General features: G+C 42.1%; 2 protein-coding genes across 2 annotated transcripts in view; one reads left to right on the forward strand and one right to left on the reverse strand.

The window, feature by feature from the left end:
* Nucleotides 1–770: 770 nt before the first annotated feature.
* The window catches only part of capn5b (calpain 5b), a 39,740-nt gene continuing 18,788 nt past the window's right edge, over nt 771–21,722 (reverse strand). The window contains exons 4-13 of the mRNA XM_031868976.1: nt 16,210–16,418; nt 15,787–15,979; nt 13,163–13,356; nt 10,695–10,772; nt 9,907–10,102; nt 9,696–9,818; nt 9,386–9,582; nt 8,686–8,807; nt 7,864–8,000; nt 771–6,812 (exon numbers count right to left, since the gene is read on the reverse strand). Coding sequence (XP_031724836.1) covers nt 6,630–6,812; nt 7,864–8,000; nt 8,686–8,807; nt 9,386–9,582; nt 9,696–9,818; nt 9,907–10,102; nt 10,695–10,772; nt 13,163–13,356; nt 15,787–15,979; nt 16,210–16,418 — 1,632 coding nt within the window. The 3' untranslated portion in view covers nt 771–6,629. The remainder of the gene's footprint in view (nt 6,813–7,863; nt 8,001–8,685; nt 8,808–9,385; nt 9,583–9,695; nt 9,819–9,906; nt 10,103–10,694; nt 10,773–13,162; nt 13,357–15,786; nt 15,980–16,209; nt 16,419–21,722) is intronic.
* ompb (olfactory marker protein b) lies at nt 18,668–19,150 on the forward strand. Its single transcript, XM_031868942.1, has one exon. It carries the CDS (start codon nt 18,668–18,670, stop codon nt 19,148–19,150), a length of 483 nt encoding a protein of 160 aa, XP_031724802.1.

The following is a 21,722-nucleotide window of genomic DNA, read 5'->3' on the forward strand; positions in this document are numbered from 1 at the left end:
ATAGGTTTTGCTGTTTTATTTCAAAGTCATGCCACAAGTTGACATTAAATACAAAAGAAAAAATAATGATTTCAGATTGTAGCTTTAAACCACAGTGTAACCGAGAACCAAATTCAATGAACACGCATTGAGAAAAAAAAAAAAAAAAAAAAAAAAAAGGAAAGCTCACGCCGAAAAGAACACACAGACAAGCACACAGTACAGAACATACAGCACAGCCCTCTGAAACCTAGCTATCAGTAAACATACCGGTTTGGAACGCAAGGTAAAGTGTATATATAAAATTAACAAGGTTATAAAATACTGATAGAAGATACTTGTTATAAAGACCGTAGCATCTTCTAGAAGTGTCACCATGCAGTAGGTATTCCAGTCTCCAGTTAATAAACATCAGCAGAAAAATACAAGAAGAATCACAAGCTCATTCCTTGAGTGGACAGGACTCAGCCTCAGATAGAAATGTCAATGACAAGAATGCGGAAGGTATCCGGTCACCGAACAAGAGTCAAATTCAATACAGTACCTGGCGTACTCTTCCTGGAACCAATGTCTTGTAGCATTAGACACATGCAGCAGTATCCAAAAAGCTATAAGATCAGAAGGCAAGCAAACCTCAACTGCCATCATGTCATTGTTGATAAACAGGAAAAAGCCTCTTAAATAACCACAAAAAAAAAATAATCACACTTTTCGGCACTCAAATATTTTCATTTTGTCTATCTACCTTATTCCTAGTCCCATGATACCTTGTTATTGTTATGCTACAAATGTATTCCCTTCTCTCAGAAGTGTTTTTCGGAAGTACATCATGTGGTAACACAACCGGTCACACCTTAAAGAGCGCAGACATCCGCCAAAACCAAAAACCCCAATCTTACAAAGGTAAAGAAAGTAAATAATAATCTGTGTATCCACCCCGTGATGCGAATCCACTCAAATTGGATCATGAAATCATATAATGTGCGATATGTAAAGATTCTAATCTTAAATTCTTCAGATTCAGTCGTTCTCATAAAGATATTTCATATTTGCGACTGACATCGGTTGAGCAATGGCGTCACCCGAGGGAGACATACAGCTAAATAAACAGCTTTATCTGAAGTCAGCTTAGTTCTTTACCTCAAATTACTTCCTTTTTAGATCTTTACAGCCCAAATTGCAATGCTTATATACTGTGCAAGCTGCTGGTTGGCGCCCATGTATGCTTTGGTACAAGAACACATGAAAACTGGCATTCTTTGAGGATTGGCATGTTTGTCTGCCCCCATTAACTCCAGTCCACTCATTCAGTGTGTTGTCCAACGTAATCACCTAGTCGTACGTTTTATGCTCCTTCTTGACCGTCAATGACTTCAAGTTTGTCCCAATGATAAAGCTAAGCTAACGTAGTTTGTTACTGCTATCCGGGGCCACCACTTCTGTTTGTCTCCCATCGCTCAGTAGCATTTGCGGACACCATGGACGTGTAGAAGCTGTGTTTGTACTCTCCGCTTGTTGAGCGCGTTCCAGACATTCGTAGTAGATTGCAGCGTGTAGTGGACGCGCTATAGGGTTGGGGTGTAGTAGGATATCTGAAAAAGTCAGTTTTCCTATAGATTGAAGTAGCATATTTCCCAAAATGTCCTTTGGTGGGTGTGACAGGCTGCATTCCCACATCATATATTTCTCCATAATTTCTCTGAGAAAAAGGAAGACAGCTTTAGCATACGGCTAACTTGTCGCCATAATTCATGCAATGTATTATGGGGCTTGGAATAAGGTAAATAATGTATTTGATTCCTCTTCGTATTCCTGCTGATCACTAGAGGTCATCATCTTCCTCTTTTCAAATACATTTCTAGAATATTCTGTACAACATCCATCAAAACATGGATCCCATGATAACAACTGATAAGTCAAGTTGCTGCTACTTTTATATACATACTGTATTCTGCAGGTTACTGAATACAAAATATTAGAAAACTGGATACTGTTGTAATGCATGCAAGTGTGCAACAAAAGCCTTCTACTTCACACAGTATGTTTATCAAAGTAGCAACAGCAGATTAGGTTTTACATCACTCAGAGAAAATAAATATATATATATGTATATTTATATATATATATTCTGTGATTCGTAATGCTGCGAGCAGATTTGAAGCGGTTTTGCTACATGCACTGGCATTTTTTTGGATTCGTACAAAAGTCAGACGCAGTTCATTCGAAGGGTTTGGTGTTCTTAAAACCGGCTTTGGCGTGGCCGTGCGGAAAGTATGTACAGAAAACCGATAAGCATTATAGCAAATGTCAAAAAAATCAGTCAAGGTCCGTACACTCCAACCAAGGCTGGTTAGTCTAGAAGCTGGAGTGTATTCAGTACACGTGTATACGTGTATGTGTGTGTGTGTGTGTGTGTGTGTGTGTGTGTGTGTGTGTGTGTGTGTGGTTAACAGTGAAAGCCTTAACACTTTTGGCAAAGAATCACGATCTGCAACGATTACAGTGTGAGTAAGAATAGCAACGCAATGAGAATCACTTCATGACAAAGACAGAAGCAGAAGAGGACATAGTGGAGACAAAAAAGAAATTCAAAAGGATGACTTCACCCGTCATACATTTGTCCAACAGTCACATACCAAATGTCTTTACAAAAGCATCCCTTGTTTAGTACTGTTTGTCTTTTTGGCACTGCTGTGGCACATGAGTTTGACATGGTTTCACATTGAGCTTGACACACTGCTATTTTGGCTCCTTGCTCTTAAATATACTGTAGGATTGCGAGTGACACAGTGACTCTGAAGCCCCAAATACTCCAATATATCAAAGCTGTCAGGTTGGATGGTGGATGTTATATTTCTGTGTCACATATGTAAAAAACAATTTAAATAGGGAGTGACAAAATAACAAGTGGTTGCTGCTGAAAACCTGTTAATGTAAAATACTGGCATCAGATAAAGATAAACTCTGGAATATAAAAGTCCAATCGGCAAAACAGAATGCAAATTGTGATGTGGGGAAAGTTGCATGAAATTTTCGCCATATCAGGGTTTTCATGTGTGTCTGTTAGTCTTTAAGTGACGCCAGTGTCACCGAGCCCAAATGTGTGCCTCTACTGTCTTACTTTTACAGAGAGCTGAACATACGTTTTTCTAAACGTCAAGAATTACAAGAAATGTAAAAATCAAGAAGTTCTTTAAACAAAACTAATGTACAGAATCCTTCAAGACTCTTCTCACCATGTGGATGAGAACATATTAGATCCACTGAATAATATAAAAAATGTTTGATCTGTTTTCACAGTTGTTACTCTATTGCCTATTCAAGGAGCTGGACATAACATATTGCGCATTAATTACATAACTTTTAAGTTTGGTCACATTGTAAAAAATTTAGCAAGAACATGTGTCTTTGTTTGGATTAGGAAGCAACTGGTGAAGCAATTTCTACGTCGTTAGTCTGGTCGCCAGAGGAAACTTCTGATACGAGCATCTGATTCTTGTTTGCATTTTTTGCAAATTTGTTTTAATCCAGTTTGAAAAAAACAAGTCTTTGAGGATTGTGGAAATTCTTTCAGAGCAACTTTTTCAAAGATTGACGAATATTACTTTTGTTAAAAATCAGGGCGCTTAGCTCGGTGACTCGATTGTAACTGTAAACATGAGAGGCACGAAAAAGAAGCAAGTTTCACCACCAGGTCTATGAAGTGTCAGTTTCACCAAATCCAAGCAGCAACCTACACATTTGGCACCAACAATCTCTCACAATAACCCTTCAGAACGCCCTCGTTTGAAGCTGAACATATTCACAGTATGATTTTGAACATATTCACACAAATACGTACAGCCACACCTGGAAGCTGCAGAATAGCCGGCCATTACGAGGCTCCACTGGTGCATTTAGGAGGCCAGTGCCTTGCACAAGGACACTCAGCGAGGGAGGAAGAAGGGATTCTTTCTTTTCCCACCTGGTGTGTAAATAAAAACCCGAAACTTTCCAGGCACAGGCTCACATGTCTAACCTCACACTGCGTGGCACCACAGTTTCTGACAAAGTCTGTCTGCAAGCTAAAATGTTCCAAATTCAGTCTTGTTACGTTACCTAACACTCATGTTCTGTCCCAAACAATATAAACGAGCACAGAGAAGATAAATAGCACCTAAATAGAAGTCAATAACTGCTGCTAATGTTCACAGATGCTAGAGGCATTATGAATGCATCGCTGTATTACAAGACATAATTGTTTCAAACGTGTTGATATGATCAGACTGACATGAGGTGCATCAGTGTAAGACATGCTGACTGCTCAAAACTAGCATTTCCAAGACTTTTTGAGATAGAAAGAATAAATATATATAGTAACAATTAAACAGTACAATACAAGGCCATGAACATATTGGAAATAAATAACCCATGCAAGACACATTTATAAAGATGCTGTACACAAAGGTGTGTGATCAATTAAATGCCATGTGTAACAGTTCAAGTAATGGAAAAAGGCGCTGAAAGAAAATCAGGAAAACGGACTTGATAGTTCGACTGAGAGATTAGTCCACTAACTGTTTGTCTTACATTCAAAAGGAAATGTCTCGATAATGACTGTAACATACATTTTTAATTCCTATTCTGGAAAAAAAAGACTAAGACGTAACAGAAGTCAATAAAATGTGGAATTAAAAGTCTCTGCAATGATATCGCACTTTCAGCAAAGAAGAAGAAAAAAAACAAACACACGTTATGATTTTCTGTCTGGGCTTCTGTCACAAAAAGCCCACGTGCCAAAAGGTCAAATTGAATGGTCACATGATCATAGTTCATCATAGATAGATGAAATTGTACCAGTGTTGGTTCAATATGCCAAAGCCATCTGACATCCTTCTGAAATCACGAAACAGTTCATCCCATGTTGTTTTTCTGCTGTGGAGGCAAAGTCAGGATCAAGGCGATGGCACGGGTTGTTTGGCAGGACGCCTTCTCAGCTCGCCCTCCTCTTTCTTCCATTAATAAAGGTCTTTTTTTACACCCTTAAAAATCAAATAAAGTGCAAGGTGTGTGTTTCGCTAAAGGGCTCTTTTCCTTTCAGTTCACACCTTTCCACATCCACAGAAATTGTCTTCTTCCAGATACAACGTGGATTAAGAGATATACATTCATTCACCCTCAAGCACTCGTGGATACTTGCTCTGCAACACACAAACACGCTCACACGCACACACGCACACACACACACACACACACACACACACACACACACACACACACACGCCTGTTCTGTGCCAACAGCAGGAGCACGGCTGCTGTCTCTTGGGGTCACGTGACTTAAGTCTTTGGCCCGGGCCAAAAGACTCAAGTCAGAGGAAGCGTCAGGCAGTGGTGTTGCCGTTAAGAGATGATGTGGCACAGGGGGTGGTGGTTTGTAGCTAGGCTTGGGCCAGGCCAGGCCAGGCCAGGGCGGTCCGAAAGGGACTAAGAGAGCGGAGGCTCATCTTTGGTCCCATAAAGCACTTGATTATGTCAGGGTGAATCTTAGCACTCCGCTGGATTGAGAAGATGTACACATGAGGGGAGGGGGGATGATCAAAGAGGGAAGGGTAGCACTATCAAAAGCACCGGCTGCTAAGCTACGACCGGAGAGACCAGAGAGCACAGGCAAAGAGTCTAGTTTTTTTTTTTTTTTTTTTTTAAGCCATGCAGTTTTGAGATCGTCCATAGCAGCCGGCAGAAAGCGTCTCGGGGAGTTTGACATGTTTTTTAAAGATGGAAGACGGGAGGCAAGATTTCACACATGAGCGCGCTCACAGAACAACACAGAAAAGCTCTCAGTAAAGAGGGAGAGAGTAGCTGCTGCTGGCTTTCCTTTGTAAAGTCCACAATACAAAGTGACAGACAGTGCTGCATGCTCTCAAAAGCTCCGGCATACTGGTGAAGACTTGAGGTGTCTGGGTGGGACGACTGGGTGGGACAATTATCCGCGGATATAAAAGAGTATACGTTATGCTAATATACCGGAAATATAAATCAAAACTACGAGAAACAAGCGAGGAGACAAATGGAGGCTGTGTTAACACTGAGGACAGCTGATGCAGAAGAGTATTTAACATTATCCCTCCTCAAGGTGGAGAGGCAGACTCAACCTTAAGGCAATGCATAGCCCTTTGGAAACATTGGCACATGCATGGAGAGTGCAGACATGTCTGCATGTGTACTGTGTGTGCATGTACGAGTGTGTGTATGTGTTTGAATTTAACAATATGCAGGAAGAAAATAAGAATTGTGTAGATTGGGGTCAGACCGATAAAGCGATTTATATTAGAAGGTTCTTAAAAGACAGTTAAATTGTAGCTCAGGTGTTGATGGAGATTCAGGCTACAAAACCTGCAACTAAACTTCCTTTGAGAACATATTTGGTATTACGTTTCATCTGGAAATATAGTTATAGGCTTTCAAAAACCCTCTCAAGAAAGCTGAATTTAAATGCTGAAGCGAAAGAAAATAGGGGAAACAATAAGAGACAGGAAGAGAGTGCAAGCGGCAGAAAAAAAAGACACAGTGAGCTCCCGCCACAGTTGGAGGATCAGCGGCGGATCTGAGCGACGGGCACGATTGAACACCGCCTTGAGTGCTGATCATTATACTTCTATAAAACGATCGCATCAGATGTTGGTGAGCGCGGTCGCGGTGATGAGGCGCACAGTGAGCGTGCCCGGTAGGTCGTTGTCCTGGCGGCTGCCCTTGTCACGGAGGTGAAGCGTGTGCTGCTCCTGGCGCTCGTTGGGGTCGCTGAACAGGATCACCTGACCCAGGAAGGTGTCCACGATCATGTTCTTGTTGTAGATCTGTTGGCCGCTCGTGGGAGGAAGGAGGAGATCCGAAAGCGAAAAAGAGGGGAAGCAGGAAAAGAGAGGACAGAAAAGACAAAAGGCAATAAGCAGTCACGAAAGAGAATATACACAAGGGTCATAAATCAAAACTCGATAGAAGGTAGAAGAAGCACAGAGACGAAGAATAAACAAGTGCCTGTATACAGGAGTTTCTAAGTCGTAAAATCGTACTTACACAGCACTCCTCAAAGATAATTAACTTATATAGCACAATTTTCTTTGATTTACAAAGTATAAAAAAATCTAGAAATAGATAAGTGCAGAACAATAAGTGGAGAAAAAGGAAACAAAAAAGAAGAGTTGAGTCTGAACTTTGAAGTGTTTAAGATTACATCGTGGGGTTGCAACGATCCGTCAGCTGGTGCAAATATCAACCTTTTTAAGTAGATCGATGATCAGCCAAAAGCCACCAATCCACACTGAATGTGTTCTCTTCGGGAGTAACGGAATACATGGAACGGCTGATTTAATTTGGAACAAAAAAAAAAAAGGTAGCATGGTATACCGATACGAGAAAGGTATCGCAATCCAATTAATTATGTACTTAACAAAACAGCATATATTCCCACGTTCGCTCCGCCTGAGGCGGTTGGATCAGTGCATCCCTTGTACTGGCCCAGCTTGTCTACAGAGCAGCAGATGCACATTTCTGCCTCCGTTTACCGAGATACAAGTGATGCAATTTCACAGGTCTGATTGAGGAAATGCAACATTGTATCACCAACAATAATTCCCTAACAAGCACGCTGGCTTTCACATATCTCCTGATATTGAGCCTGTAATTGATTGGTAATGGATGTTCAGCTAAATTCCTTAGCAGATCAAACAACACACAAACTGTGGTGGAAGTTCTCCAGGTGTAGGAGGGTTAAAGTGTTGGTTCACCCAGTCTCAGACTGCCACCATATACAGGACCTGAGCTGCTACATTTTGGTTGTAGCCCTTATGAACATGTGCGTCAGTGTACGGTCCCACAGTGGGATGGCTGCAGAGAGTGACAGCTCACCTCGATGTGGATGCCCTCCTTGGGTTTCTTGCGGTAGAACAGGCCTTTGATGTCAAAGTTCGGGCACCGTGTGTCCTTATGAACTGGTGAACGAACCCTCTCTCCTTCACAGGTGATGATCACGTACGGATCTACAGCTGAAAATGGGGAAAAGTCAAAACAGTTCTTCCACACCTTGAAGTCTCTGTGACGGGTGACAGTCTTTGGTTCTTTCTTATAAACTAATTTACCAATTATTTTCTCGACTGGTTGCTTCATGATTTGCTCTATAAAAAGGAGAAATATTTCTACATGTTGCTTTTTTTTTCATGATTGCATTGTACTTTTACTTAAGTAAAGGATTTGAGTACTTCTTCCACCACTTCTGCTCTGTCAGCAGATAAATCTAAAGCCACTATGTGAAGGATATAAGAATTTTGGACTTTGGTGCCATCCAGTGGACACAGTGGCAGTCACTGGGGGGATCCGACCCGGAGATACAGAATGAAATGGTTGACAACACCGTATGTACTGCATCCAATTGTACCAGGAATGTCTCATTTTTAAGTTATTTTATTTGAAAAAAAATACATAAATACATACATTACAGGTATGTGCACACACTAGAAGAGCTTCAAGGGGGTAAGGACCCTATACTACAGGCTAATCATAGGAGCTACAGTTTCAGCAGATGGTGCTGTAGTACCTTGTACTTTGCTCAGAAGTCTCTCCTTATTGGGATTGAGGCAGTGAAGCTCTGTGGGTGTTTACAGGAGTTTACAACACAGGAATATGATCGTCAATGTGCGAATACGATGCGATGTGAGTACGTAGTGGTCCTACCTCCGTTGGATTCCTGTCCCTGCAGGCCTTCAGCATTCATTACATGGACCTGAGTGACCAGCTGAGGGTAGCCACACATCCCCGTCCAACATGTCTGAGGAGGGTCGTCCAGAGTCAGCTCTCTGGGAAAGAAAGAGTGTACGCTATAAAACTGTCGAAGCCAACTGGACTCAGGCGTCTGTGATGTCGGCAAATTAACTAAAAAACACTTCATGTTACAACTTTTTTGCCGCTTGATACGAAAGGGAACGTCCACGATTCTCATTTGCGATGATTAATCCAGTGTTTCCCATTAATTATCTACAGACTACGTACATATTAAACTGTGCATATTTTTACAGGTGTCTCATTTTCATGCTTTGTGGTTCTATCTTTTTTGTTAATTATTTAATTGTTTACTAGAGCACAAATTGTTTACCTAGCCTCTTAATTTTGCTCTCAAAGTGCACCAGACTGATGTATTTAACTTTAAAATGTACAAAATTTACTTCAGATCGCAGAAAAATATACATCACAATGTCAGTTATTTCCAATATTGTGCAGCTCACACCACTCAACACGACGTTGCTTAACTTCAGTCACATACGTAGTGTACAAATCCACAGCTTGTGAATCTATCGAGACGTAGTTTAGCTTCAAAGTAGGTTCAGGACATTCAAAAAGTTACACTATGTGTTCAGTGGGAATATATCAGATTTACTTGCAGTCTGAAGGCACATCAGTGAAGACGCGGAGCAGGAAGTCGCCCTGCTGCCCGGGGTCAAAGGTTGTGGGAATTATGACGTAACGGCCCTCCTGCAGCTCCTTCCTGAGGAAGACGCAGCGCGAGTTGATGTAGATGGAGCCCGCTACTTTCTGCTGGGCTGAGTGCATACGGTACTTACGATTTAGCTCCACCTGCAGGATGAGAGGACAGTATAGCAGAAATTCGTTCATGTGAGCTATTCATTAGTCTATCAACTCTTCAGGTTTGTGGAGGCTTCTCGGTATTTGTGCACGTGTGTTTCTACCCGGTGAATATCAAAGCCTATGGCGAGGTTTTCCCCTTTGCCCTCTTTGGGTGTGGCTCTCTTCTCCTTCTGCTGTAAGCAGATCAGCACCTCGTCCTCCACTTTCTTCACATCGAACACATACTGGGGAAAGAGAGAGCGACACCATAGTACTCTCCAACACTGGTCACACATCTCTCTATAACACAAGACAAACACGACCTCCACTAACCTGAGGGTTCTGCAGGAAAGTGGCCTTGTGATTGATGCAGCCTCCTGACCGGTTGCGAAGGGGGTCCTGGCGGTGGACCCAGGAGCCCCTCATCACTTCCTCCTCCCAGGTTTTGTGGATGCTCAGGTAGGAGGTGTTGATGAGGCGGCACAGGATGATGTCAGTGAAGTACTGGCAGAAGTCATCGAACGTCATCCTGTAGGAGGGCAGGAAAAGGAGAGGAGAGAAGAGACCGGAGAGAGTGGATACCAACTAGAGAAAAAAGCTTGAAAGAAGAAGACCTTTAACAGGTACAAAAATAGAGGAAATGAAATGAAATCAGGAACAAAGAAAAGGGTTACGTGTTAAAGGGAAACTGGGATTTGTGGCGCTGACAAGGAATGAGATTAAATGTTGACCGGTATGGGCTTTTGAAAAACAGCAGCATAGCATTTATTGACACATCAGTTGAGGAGTGTAGTTTATAACTTGCTGCTTCAATGCCACATGATATTTGCTGCAGTGACAATGCTGCGGCCATTGAAACGTTTACAATTCCTGAAAGCAGCCTCTCACACTCTACATCAATACATATTATAATTTATAAAGCAACAGCCAACAGGGACTAGTAGAGGAGGAGGGAAAAGTTCAGGCAGGTTGGAGAGCTTAATTCATTTGGGTGGATGGTGTATGGATGATTTATGCGTACACACAAATTTAAATAAGTTTAAACGATGCCTGCATCACTTCAATAAATGGTTCTAAGATAAGGGTACAACAGAAATTGTTAGTAGATTTTTGGTTCTCACCAGAACTCGCCGTCGTCCTGCACGGTGACGCCAAGCTTCTCTCTCTCACTCTTGCTCACCTTGTTCCACTCCTCCGAACTGCAGTGAGACACGAGAGCAAACACACGCGAGGCAGAAGAACAGCATCAAACTCACAAGCTCACGAGAAAACAAACTGTGACTCTTTATATTAAGATAGTTGTTATAAGCGTTAGTAAATAGATAATAAGGCCTTTATAAGTCCTTATAAGATGCTCTTTAACATTAGTGTGTGTTAAAAATAGCACCATGAACACATTTATTGTTATAAAACATTGATAAGCTCTTATAAGAAACTTGTTAACAGTTCATAGACAGATTAAACACATAAAACAACCTTATGAGTTTCTTATAATATTTTTACAAACACATTTATTGAGTTTAAGACCTTAATAAGGCGCTGTTGTCACTTTACAGCCGGTAACAGCAAAAAGCATCGTTAACTGCTAATGAATGCTATCATAAACAATTATAAAAATAGGGCTGTTAAGCAGTCTATAAACTGTTAACAAGTTCTGATAAGTGCTTATAAATGTCTTACAATCTAACAATAAATGTGTTTATGATGCCATTGTTAACACTTATCTAGTCTTATTAACGTATAATAAAGGTAATAGCATCTTATAAGCACTTTATACAGCCTTGATACCTATTAACTAACGCTCATTACAAGGACCTTAATATAAAGTGTTACCCGATATTAATATATTTGAGTAGTGGGACATTCACCTGTGAATATTTTAATATTCATAATGATTGTGAAAATGCTCAGTTACTGTATCAAGCTCAGATGTATAAATGATGTATGATTCTACCCCTCAAGGGCACGATTATGTTAAAGAGTCCGTTGAATGTGTGCATTCGTGAGTGTGAATCATACCTAAACATCAAGGTCCATTTTGTATTCACTGCTGAGCGAAAACACAGGCTTTTCACTGGATGCATTAGGTCTGTGTTTATGTCTCTGTTTATGATTCACTGACAAGCGTCCACGTCTCAACAGTCTGTCAAACTCCATTTACAGTAACAGATTTCCTTTTTTATTTTTTTATCAAACCATGAATAAATTATTCAGCGAGAGCGAGCGAGTGATTGAGAAAGAAGAGAGATGACTCACGTCTCTTTAATAACATCTTTCTCTCTTTTCGGCCTCATCAATAATTCAGGCTCCATTATGATCCGGCTTTACCACCTCCCTGTTTGTTTCACAGAGGCTAGACAGAGACGGAGAGATGTTGAAGGAGCAACTTCTCTGCATCTCAGCATTACCTGTTGCCCTAAGAAGTGTAGGCACAATGCAGCAAGTAAAACTGGAATGAAACACTCTTTTCTAGGGAGAAATGACAGCTTGTCCACCTGACTGAATGGCCATTTGATTCACCTACACGTTAGAGTTTCAGGTTTAGTCAGCAAAATGTCTGTTCTGGGAGGGTCCTGGGAAAATGCTATCTGAGCTGCACTGCACTGTTTGATTTTATTCAGAAGAGAACTATTCAGTCATTCATCTTATTTCTGTGACCCATTACCTTGATTGCATCTCCATTTTTCATTGTCTACACGACATTTTCCCATCATGCAGCCTTCTTGGTTACGTTGTGGGCAGTTTTTACGAGTTTGGTCTTTGTTCAGCACATTAGTTGTTTGCTCATTCATCACCGGCAATGTCTCAGAGACCAGTGTGTCAAATTTGAGAGACAAAGGAGACAAGAGCACTTTGACATTTTCAAAATGTACTTTGTGAAATTGGTTAAATTGGTAAAGGTCGTAACACGGTCAAGTAAGGACGAATAGACTGACTATGTTTACATGCACACTTAAGTTCCACAATTAAACTAAAAAGCATATTCTTTTTGGATATCATTCCGAATGTAGCATTTTCCGTTTAGGATATGTGGGATATGTCGGCATTATTCTGGTTCTAGGAGCATTCTTTGGACATGTATACAACACATTCGGTATACGCGCCTCACTTGTGTTATTTTTTTGACCATTTGCGCCACGCAGCCTTTTGCCTTTTTACGGTCAGCTCTGTGCGTTGCACACAATGCATCGGTCCGTAAAAAAGAAAATCTCGAAGAGCACAATTTTGCAAAACTTGCAGGACGATGACAACAAGAGTACGTGATTCGATATGGGAGCAACATGACTGGAAGTGGAGGGAAATTTAACTTATTTAAAGGACGTACCCATAGGGCGTATGTCATGGGGCAATTTTACGTTAATGGGAGTATGCACGGCTGCATGTTAAAGTGAATATTAGTGGAATATCAATTTTCATTCGCCGTGTAAACAGCTTAGCAGGATTATGGTCTTTTTTGGAAATGTCTGACTTACCGAGATCACTGCGCAAAATTGGGACAGATAGATGAAGAAGGCCAAACGAGACAAGATGAGATGTGACGAGCTGCAGTAGTTCATCCATGCCTGTAAGGGGCAGTGTGGGGATTTACCTGTCGCTCCAGGGGCCGCTCCACTCCTTTTCTCCCCAGGGGTTCCTCATGCGGATCATTTGTAGCTTTTCCGATTTGAAGAAGGCCAGCAGTCCGTGACCGAGCCTCACTTTCCGCACGTCCGTCACGGCGTAGGCGTGACCTTTGACCAGGCCACAGTCCAGCCGTGCCTCCATGTCCTCGATCGTGGTCGCCTGGGAAACAGGAAAACGGGGTAGCTTTAGTGGTTGGAAACAGATGATTTTGTGGATCTCTATAAATATGTAAAAGAGGGAAGCTGGCACAGTTTCCTGAGAAAATTACAAACAGGTAGGTGTTCGGTAAAAGGCACACAGGGACGATGTTGCTGTTTTCAGTGGAAGCTGCACAATAAGCTCGGCTTTTGTGTTTGTCGGGGAACCGAAAACAGAGATTTCTGTTCCTTTATTACAAACAGTAGAGACACGATAGGAAACCGAAGAGCAAGATGCAACAAAGGTCCCCGGCAGGACTGAAGCCGAGGACCTTCGCAGCATTTTAACTCCTAAGCCGTGGAGGTGCACCATAACTGCTGATAATGTACAGATGTTAGATTAAACTTTATCAGATATTACAGTTTTATTGTAATGCGGGTCGTATTTTTGTCGTTTTAGCCATTCTTTCTATCAATTATGATAACACTGTATACACACAAGCAGTTGCTGAGATCTAGGGACACGGCATAAGGAAGTGAAGCAGTAAGATGATTCGACATGTTGTAACAAACCAACAGTTTAACCAGATTATCATAACCACTTTATTTGGATTTAAAACCACCTGAAATGTGCTAATCCCTTATTGCAGGAGAACTGTTTCTGTGCACTACTGCAAGTGTAGGTGTGACGAGCGTTTACAAGGGACAATTTGGGTTTCAGTTTCTTTCACAAAATGCTGCAACACCCAATTAATCAAAATAATGATCGACTGATTAGTCGACTGCAGGCCAAGACATTACTCTGGAAATATTATCTATTATCTTTGCAACAGCTGAGCCCCTAATTGAAATGAGAACCAGTTGAAACGAGAGATCGGACAAATAGTTGTTATACTTTATAGCGTTCTGAATCACTGGTTTGTCCAAATAGAAGCTGTGAGAAGGAATACTGATCTCCAGTTTGAGAATAACTTCAGAACAGAACTCAGAGTCCTCTATCCACAAATCAGCACCCCCCAGTAGCCTCAACACATGGTCTCCCAGAGGATAGGCGTAGACACACACAATACATAAACAATTTATAAGTGAGAAAAACAAGCTAAAGTAATAACAACAAAGGGTATAGGTGGAAAATGCATTGTTGTATAGTACTGCTTATATTCTCTGAGCTCGCATTACTCCTGCAGTCGAACAACAGAATCTCCGGTATTGAAACTCATGCATATAAAAGAGCCATATGATTTAAAAATGGAACTGCGTGTGATTCTGAATCACAATAAGGGTTTGTGAATTAGTTGTCGCTGGAGCAACATGCAGACACTCTGCAGGCAAGTCAAGAATGTATTTGCCTTAAATCCCTTAAGCATTAATTATTAAGATTACTGAGACTTGAATATTGTTCTACAAAACAGTTCTCGATACATTAAAGTGAACTTTGTATTTTCTTTACTGAAACAGAGACCTTCATGCTGACAGCTCCTAGTTCTCAAAAACAATCAATATGGGTCATTTTCAGAGATGAGCTGCTTGGCTTTAGTTTCTAGAGAATGTCATCCTCTTGGACCCTTTTTCAACAAGTATCCTTCCATAAAGACATGTGCTACCCTGTGAGAAGTACCTTTTGAAGGAAAAAAAGCCGGCACAATATCATCATAATGGACAATTCAGAAGAGCTATTCATTTGTGTGCACCTCACGTAATCTCAAACAAATTACTACACAGCTTTGAAGAGCCTTTGAAAAGTTGCAGAAAGAATTTATGCAGAGATTTGGCACTAAAGAAGGCTGCTACTGCCGCGAGACAAAGTCAACACACAGACAGCGTTTCATCCTTGGATTTTAAAATCACAGCAGAAAATGCTTTAATTATTAAAGAGCTCTGGGGCTCAAGGGGTCAGCTTTTGTGGTGGATCAGACCGTTTTCAGAGAACAGGTGCTGAAATGCTGCTAAAAATGCCAAGTGTGAACTTCCTTATGTTTTTTTTCTTTGAATGTTTGAGACAGACATTAATGAATATTCATCGAGCGTCGTCATCAGATCAAAGTTTCTACTTATTCGATACTTTGGTTTGCGACTAAACAGCTGCAAAACTAATGACGTTCCCATCAGCTCCAGCTTTGTGTTTGTGAGCTAAATATTAGCATTCAGCTCAGAGCACTACTGAAGAAAGCCCCAAGTAGACTCAGTTTTGAGCGTACTCAAAAAGCACAAAGCGTAATGCTTTGGCCAATGTGTTTGTCCCATACATGTGGCTGAGCCGAGCCTTAGACAACAATAAATACCTGCAAATAAAAAATCCGATCTGAACACTGCCAAAGTCTTACTACAAAATGACTGAAGATCTTCATGTGTACAAACACATTTTTAAAGAATGAAAAAAACACAAATTTTAACCTCAAGACTCATGGATGATTAAAAAAAGGAGGTGACTGCCATGCAGCTCCTAGCTCACCCTGATGGAGCAGCTGATGAGACCGTCTCTGTTGTGGACTTTGAGAACTCTTTCAAACAGCTGGTTTCGGGCCACCTCATCTGTTGCCATCTGACCCTCCAGCAGGTCCACGGGCTCTGAAACACCACCCGTGAAATCCACCAGCGCGTCGGCCGTGTTGCCTCCGTCCAAAGCCTCATAGCAGCCATAAACCCTGAACAGGAAGAGGCGGAGAGCCGGGTAACGGTTATTAGAGCCGATTAATCGATTGTGAAAAATAAATAAATCAACAATTATTTTGATAAACAATTAATTGTTTAAGTCATTTGCTGTTTTTCAAAGTCTATCCTTAGGTAGGCAGAAGTTTAAAATGATTAATTCCAATAATGAGTTTTTAGGCGTCTCTAAAGCTGGATCTGTATATTTGTTGCCACTGATACTAACTTGGCATAGGCCTTCTCCACCATGGCACTCCAGAACTCGTTGCTGTCGTTGGAGTGGCAGTAGACCAGCTGGTTGTCCACCGTCGGTAGCCGGTCGTCAATCACCACATCCACCCACTCACCGAAGCGCCAGAAGCGGAAGTGGAAAATCCCGGCATATGAATCTGGCTTCTCCGTATCCCACTCCTGCTCCTTCCAGTCGGGAATGACCTGGAGGGTGGCAAAGGGGGAGGAAGGGGATGGAGGAAGGGGATGGAGGAAGAAGAGCAGAGCGCAGGTAAGCCAAACAAACCGGTGGGCCATGAAGCATAAATAATATCAAGGTGGAGTGGGCTGCCAGACTGAGACAGCGTACCCTCATGTCTGCTGATGCATTTAGGATTAGGGGACAGATTTATCAAGTTGGTTCTCTCAGTCATAAATCCAGCTGTAATAGGACTTGGGTGAGAGGTAATAACTGCAGTGTGTGTGTGTGTGTGTGTGTGTGTGTGTGTGTGTGTGTGTGTGTGTTTCAGTTGCCTGCGTTTATTGTGGTCCAGTGAAACCTCTATAACCCAGCCTCCATTTTGACGAGAGGTACACAACAAACAATATATCCACATAAAATCCTAAAACATAAAGAGGTAACAGAAATGGAAAGATTAAAAAAAAGCAAAATACAGAGCAGTACAAAGCATACTGTGCAGACAAATAGAGACTATATGGCTCAACACATGACAATACTGATTTATCTTTGTTTGGAAATCAGTGAGACAAATTTAAAATCTCCGATTAAAAGGGATTAGGTTTGTATTCCAGTCATGTAATGATAATCTCTGTTATCTAAAGAAAGTGTCGAGGTGTGACAGCTATGCTATCTTAACTGGATAGCACACATCAAGGTTAAATGTCACCTTTTCCAGTTAAAATAAAGAATGTCTACTCTAGTTGTGACAGGTTACAGGCTTCTTTATTCTCATAACCGCCGTCACTCCAGCCCTGCTATGTGATTGGTCCAAATGTGTTTAGACTGTAGGACTTTAAAGGAACAGTGTGTAACATTTAGGGGGATTAACTGGCAGATATTGAATACAATATTCATAACTATGTTTTAATCAGTTTATAATCACCTGAAACTAATTATCGTTGGTTTCTTTAGCTTAGAAAAAGCTATTTATAAGTACTTTTTAATGTCTTGGTGTCATTAATTATCACGTTGCAACTCGCATCTGCTCTGCTCTCTCTCGCCAACTACACACACACTTTATTAAGCTCCTTTTGTTGTTGCTATCGCAGCCAAAAGGTAGTGCACAGTGGGTTCATCAGAGCTTTTTTTCTTTTTCAGCTGCCTGTTGCTGCTGGAAACACACAGAGTATTTTTACTGCATTACGTCGTGTTGTGATTGCTGATGTGATTGTTGCTTTCCCATGTTCCCACTGTGACTCCGTGTCGTAACAGAACTCCCAAACTACGGGGGACCTGCAAAAAGGGCACCTGTGAAACCTCTACCAGTGCGAATATGGCCTGCAATAAAAAAAAAAACGCCAAATGATGCAGTGAGCGACACCACGTGTGAAGTAAGTGACAGTGTTCCAGCGGGTGTGCTTGGAGATGTCAAGGTGCGCTAACTGAACAGCAGTTCCTGTCAAACCTCTCTACAGGAGGGGACACTTTGCTGATGGAGAGAATCTGGCCTCTCTGGAGGGCCGGCTTGGTGAAGCAGCAACAGCTCCTTTAAAAAGAGGAGGGAGGGGGGGAACAAAGCACTGCACCACAGAAACCTCAGAGTCATTTTGTAATCCTTCGGGAGGCAGTCTCTCTTGCACCCCACCTCGCTACTGCTTATACTCTCTGACACTGCACTGTGGATAGTGAGAGAGCGAAGGCTCCATCTATCTCAGCTCACATCTGGGCCAAGTGTCGCGCTGCAGCAACTGCACTCTGGTAGGTAAGTGACCTGACGACTGACCGGAAACACAAGCAGAAGGCACCTTGGCTTCCCCTGCTGTCTGTCGATAGGCACACCACGGGGAATTCCTTCCTCCTTCCCTTCACCTGATAAGAGTCCAGCGCCAACATAAAAGGGGCAACCTTACTCTTACAAAACAGTTTTGATGTTCACATTTACATTGCCGCTCATGCAAGCCTCTAGGAGTTTGGTAATACAGCACTTCAGGTCAGGTATTAAAGACCTGTAGCCAAGTAAAAACACAAGACACAGTTCCCTGGGGGCAATCCCTGTGCTGGGGTTGCAAATGTCATTAGATCTTGTTGCCTAGTACCTCTGCTAATCTGTACTTCTGTGTAAGACCCGCCCTATCCTATCGATGTTACAAGGACATGAACACATGTATAAGAGCAACTGTAAAGAAGGAGGAGGACAGACAAAGGGAAGAGGCTTAGTTTCGACATAGCTGCCAATCTAATCCAGCCTTGCAGTTGGTATCGACCTCTGAGCCTCTTGGTGTGCCGTCCAAGCATGTCTACAGAGTTGGAGCTGCCCTTCCGGCCGGACACCGATCTGACGGAGGTGATGCGCCTGCGGGTTCAGTCTCTGCAGCAGCGAGGCCAGAAGAGGCCGGACGGCGAACGCCTGCTGCAGCCCAACGAGGCCGTGTACCGACTGGACTTCACCAAACAGTCCCTCGGATTCTCGCGGTGGATGGTGAGGCTGCCCCAGACGGGACGCCTCACCGTCACGGCCACCTCGCAGCTCTGGACCCCCGACCTCACCAACCTGATGACGCGGCAGCTGCTGGAGCCCGTTGGGATTTTCTGGAGGGCCCCAGGTGATGCCAGCGACGCGCCCACCCAGTGCTACGAGGCTGACGCGCACGAGTTTGGCGAGCGGATCGCCGAGTTGGCTACGGTAAGGAAGACAATGTACTTCCTGTTTGCGTTTGCAGACGGCTGCAGCCCTCAGACTGTCGACTGCTCCATCACCTTCACGGTGGATTGTTGAGACTTCAAACTAAAAACTCTTCTTCTGTGCATTGAGGATGCAAAGTTACTTTTAGGTTAGACCTGCATTTTTATTGTCTAAAACCGTCTGGAATTAGCATAAGAGAAAGCCTTCAATATCACATCATCAGACAACCTGTAAGGAAAAGACTACAGTCTTTGTCCTCCTCCTCCTTTTGCAACACATCTCATTTACATAAAACTTGCTTCTGTTACTGAACCTATTGACCTTTGTATCCTTGTATCCTATGATGTTAAATATAGCTAAATACAAATAAATCCAATAAATCACAAAGGTGTATCTGCATTTTCTTAACTAACGCCTGAACACGATCATTTTCTGGGCTTGTGTGTGTGTGTGTGCAAAGAATGTTATTCACCCTCTCCTCCTCATTGACAAACAGCCAGCCCTGACGGGTTTGGTAGAAATGAGTCCCTTGTGAGATAATGGATAGAGACAAGTGTGTTCTTGTGTGTGTGTGTGTGTGTGTGTGTGTGTGCTTGAGTATATTCCCCAGTGGACGGGGGAAGAGGTTCCTGTTGCCTCATCCGTCTCTGTTTTGCATGGTGACCCTGACAAACAAGAGAGAGGGGAGGCATGTGGATTTCCTCTCTCAGCCTCCATGCTTTGCTGTGCGACGGACGGAGGAAACACTAACTGTGACTGTGAATGAGAAGCCGCGTGTCAGATGAGGTGTGAGAGAAAAGAAAATAACCGAGATGTCAGATGGTATTAGACTCATTTGTCGTTGGTAGGAGGCATGTAACTAACTTGCCACCTGAACCGTCAAACCATTCTCTGATTCTAACACCAACAAAAAAGTCTAACTTTGCACATTCTTAGGAGTCTCAATTAAATCAATCTCGCCTACAGACTTGAATGCATAAATAGAAATTATCATTGAGTGACCTCATTGGTATGTGTCCTTTTGTCACAATTTGACAGGCAAGAATTAGCCTTAACAAATGGACTACCTTTAAGGGAAATTATCTTATTGTTAAATGATGATAAACAAATATATACGTTAACATTTAAACATATACTGCCTTGAGTAATTACAAGGATCCAAGAAAGGCAAAAATCAGAAGTCACAACAGCTCTAGAGCCAAACGAGAGGCGCTTTTTGCAGGTAATTAACACAAAAAGCAATACAAAATAACAATGTTTTGAAGTAGAAGCACTCGGGTCTCACTGGGGAACACCATGTGCTCCTGTGAGAGTTGGACCATTACTTGTTTTGCTTTCATAGGAAATACTGCTGGTGGCCAACAACACGGGAGGCTGTGAACAGATGAATATCTCTGCACAAAGGCTGTTTCACCAAACAGACTTCCACTATGGTTCCTCAGCTGTGGTCATATTTCAAACAACAAACAACCAGCATAGAGAGGGGGACTGAAGATACAGACCTGGGGGCCAGATCCGGCCTGCAGGACAATTACATAATTACATCCCTCAACAGTCTTTTCAATTTAGAATAATCATTTCATTTTGTTAAAGTAAGCAGCAATTATTTCACATTTTTTTAAAGCGGTTTGACATTTTGGGAGATAATCTTATTTGCTTTCTGGTGGAGAGTTAGGTGGAGGTTTCCATGGTGGAGAGGAGGTCAATATCCTTCATTATCTATATATCTCTATATCTATAATTTTGTCATCCTGATTATACACTCTAATTCTATTATGTTGGTCTATTCTTTACCCACAACATCTATTGCAAGTCTGTCTGTTCAGCATGAGGGATCTGTCCTCTGTTGCTCTTCCTGAGGTTTCTTCCATATTTTCCCCTGTTAAAAGGTTTTGTGGGGAGTTTTGCCTCAAATGAATCGAGGGTCGAAGGACAGAAGGTGTCGTATTCTATTACAGCTTGTAAAGCACCTTCAGGCAAATTTGTGATATTGAGCTGTATGAATAAAATTGACTTGACAGTCTCAAGCGGCATTGCTCTGGGCAAGAAAGCAAACGAAAAGGAATGCATCTCCCCTCCAAAAAAAACTAAAAGAAAATGTTGAAAAAATGGGAAATTAAGCAGTAAACATGCTGCTCATTGGATATGGAGTTAGACGATGATTGTGTGTGTTTGGACGATGAAAAACAGAGTAAACAGCGGGGACGATACTGTGTAAGCAAGCCCATATGTACACACTCTCTCTGAGCAGACCGTCACAATCCAGCGTCTCGCTACAACAGGCCGAGGCATCTTGTTTCAAATCCCATTAAACCTCTGTAATCACTTTGTTTCCTCTGTCAAGATGGATGCCAAAGATCATCTCAGAACATTCCTGACAACTGAAACTCCAGGGCTCAATACAGTTCAAAGACGTTTTTTTTGTTAATATGACACCTCCAGTTTTAGACGGAAGCTTGCAATGGTGGATTTATGGTGCCAATCTTCATGGAAAAGTTTACACATTTATTGTAATCAGTGTGTAAAAGGTTGCGACAGTGGCTTCACAGTTAATGAACATACATTAGAATGATCTCGATCTTCTCAGATCAAACTTGAAAACCCCTGAACGAGATAAACAACGGAATAAAGTTATCCTTTTGTGAACAATGTTAAGTCACAAGGT

The sequence above is a fragment of the Anarrhichthys ocellatus genome, unplaced genomic scaffold, assembly GCF_004355925.1.
Source record: "Anarrhichthys ocellatus isolate YVR2014 unplaced genomic scaffold, GSC_Weel_1.0 scaffold45, whole genome shotgun sequence".
Lineage (NCBI taxonomy): Eukaryota > Metazoa > Chordata > Actinopteri > Perciformes > Anarhichadidae > Anarrhichthys > Anarrhichthys ocellatus.

Coding starts and splice junctions, on each gene's coding strand:
- ompb (XM_031868942.1), top strand. CDS start 18,668: ATGTCTACAGAGTTGGAGCTGCCCTTCCGGCCGGACACCGATCTGACG.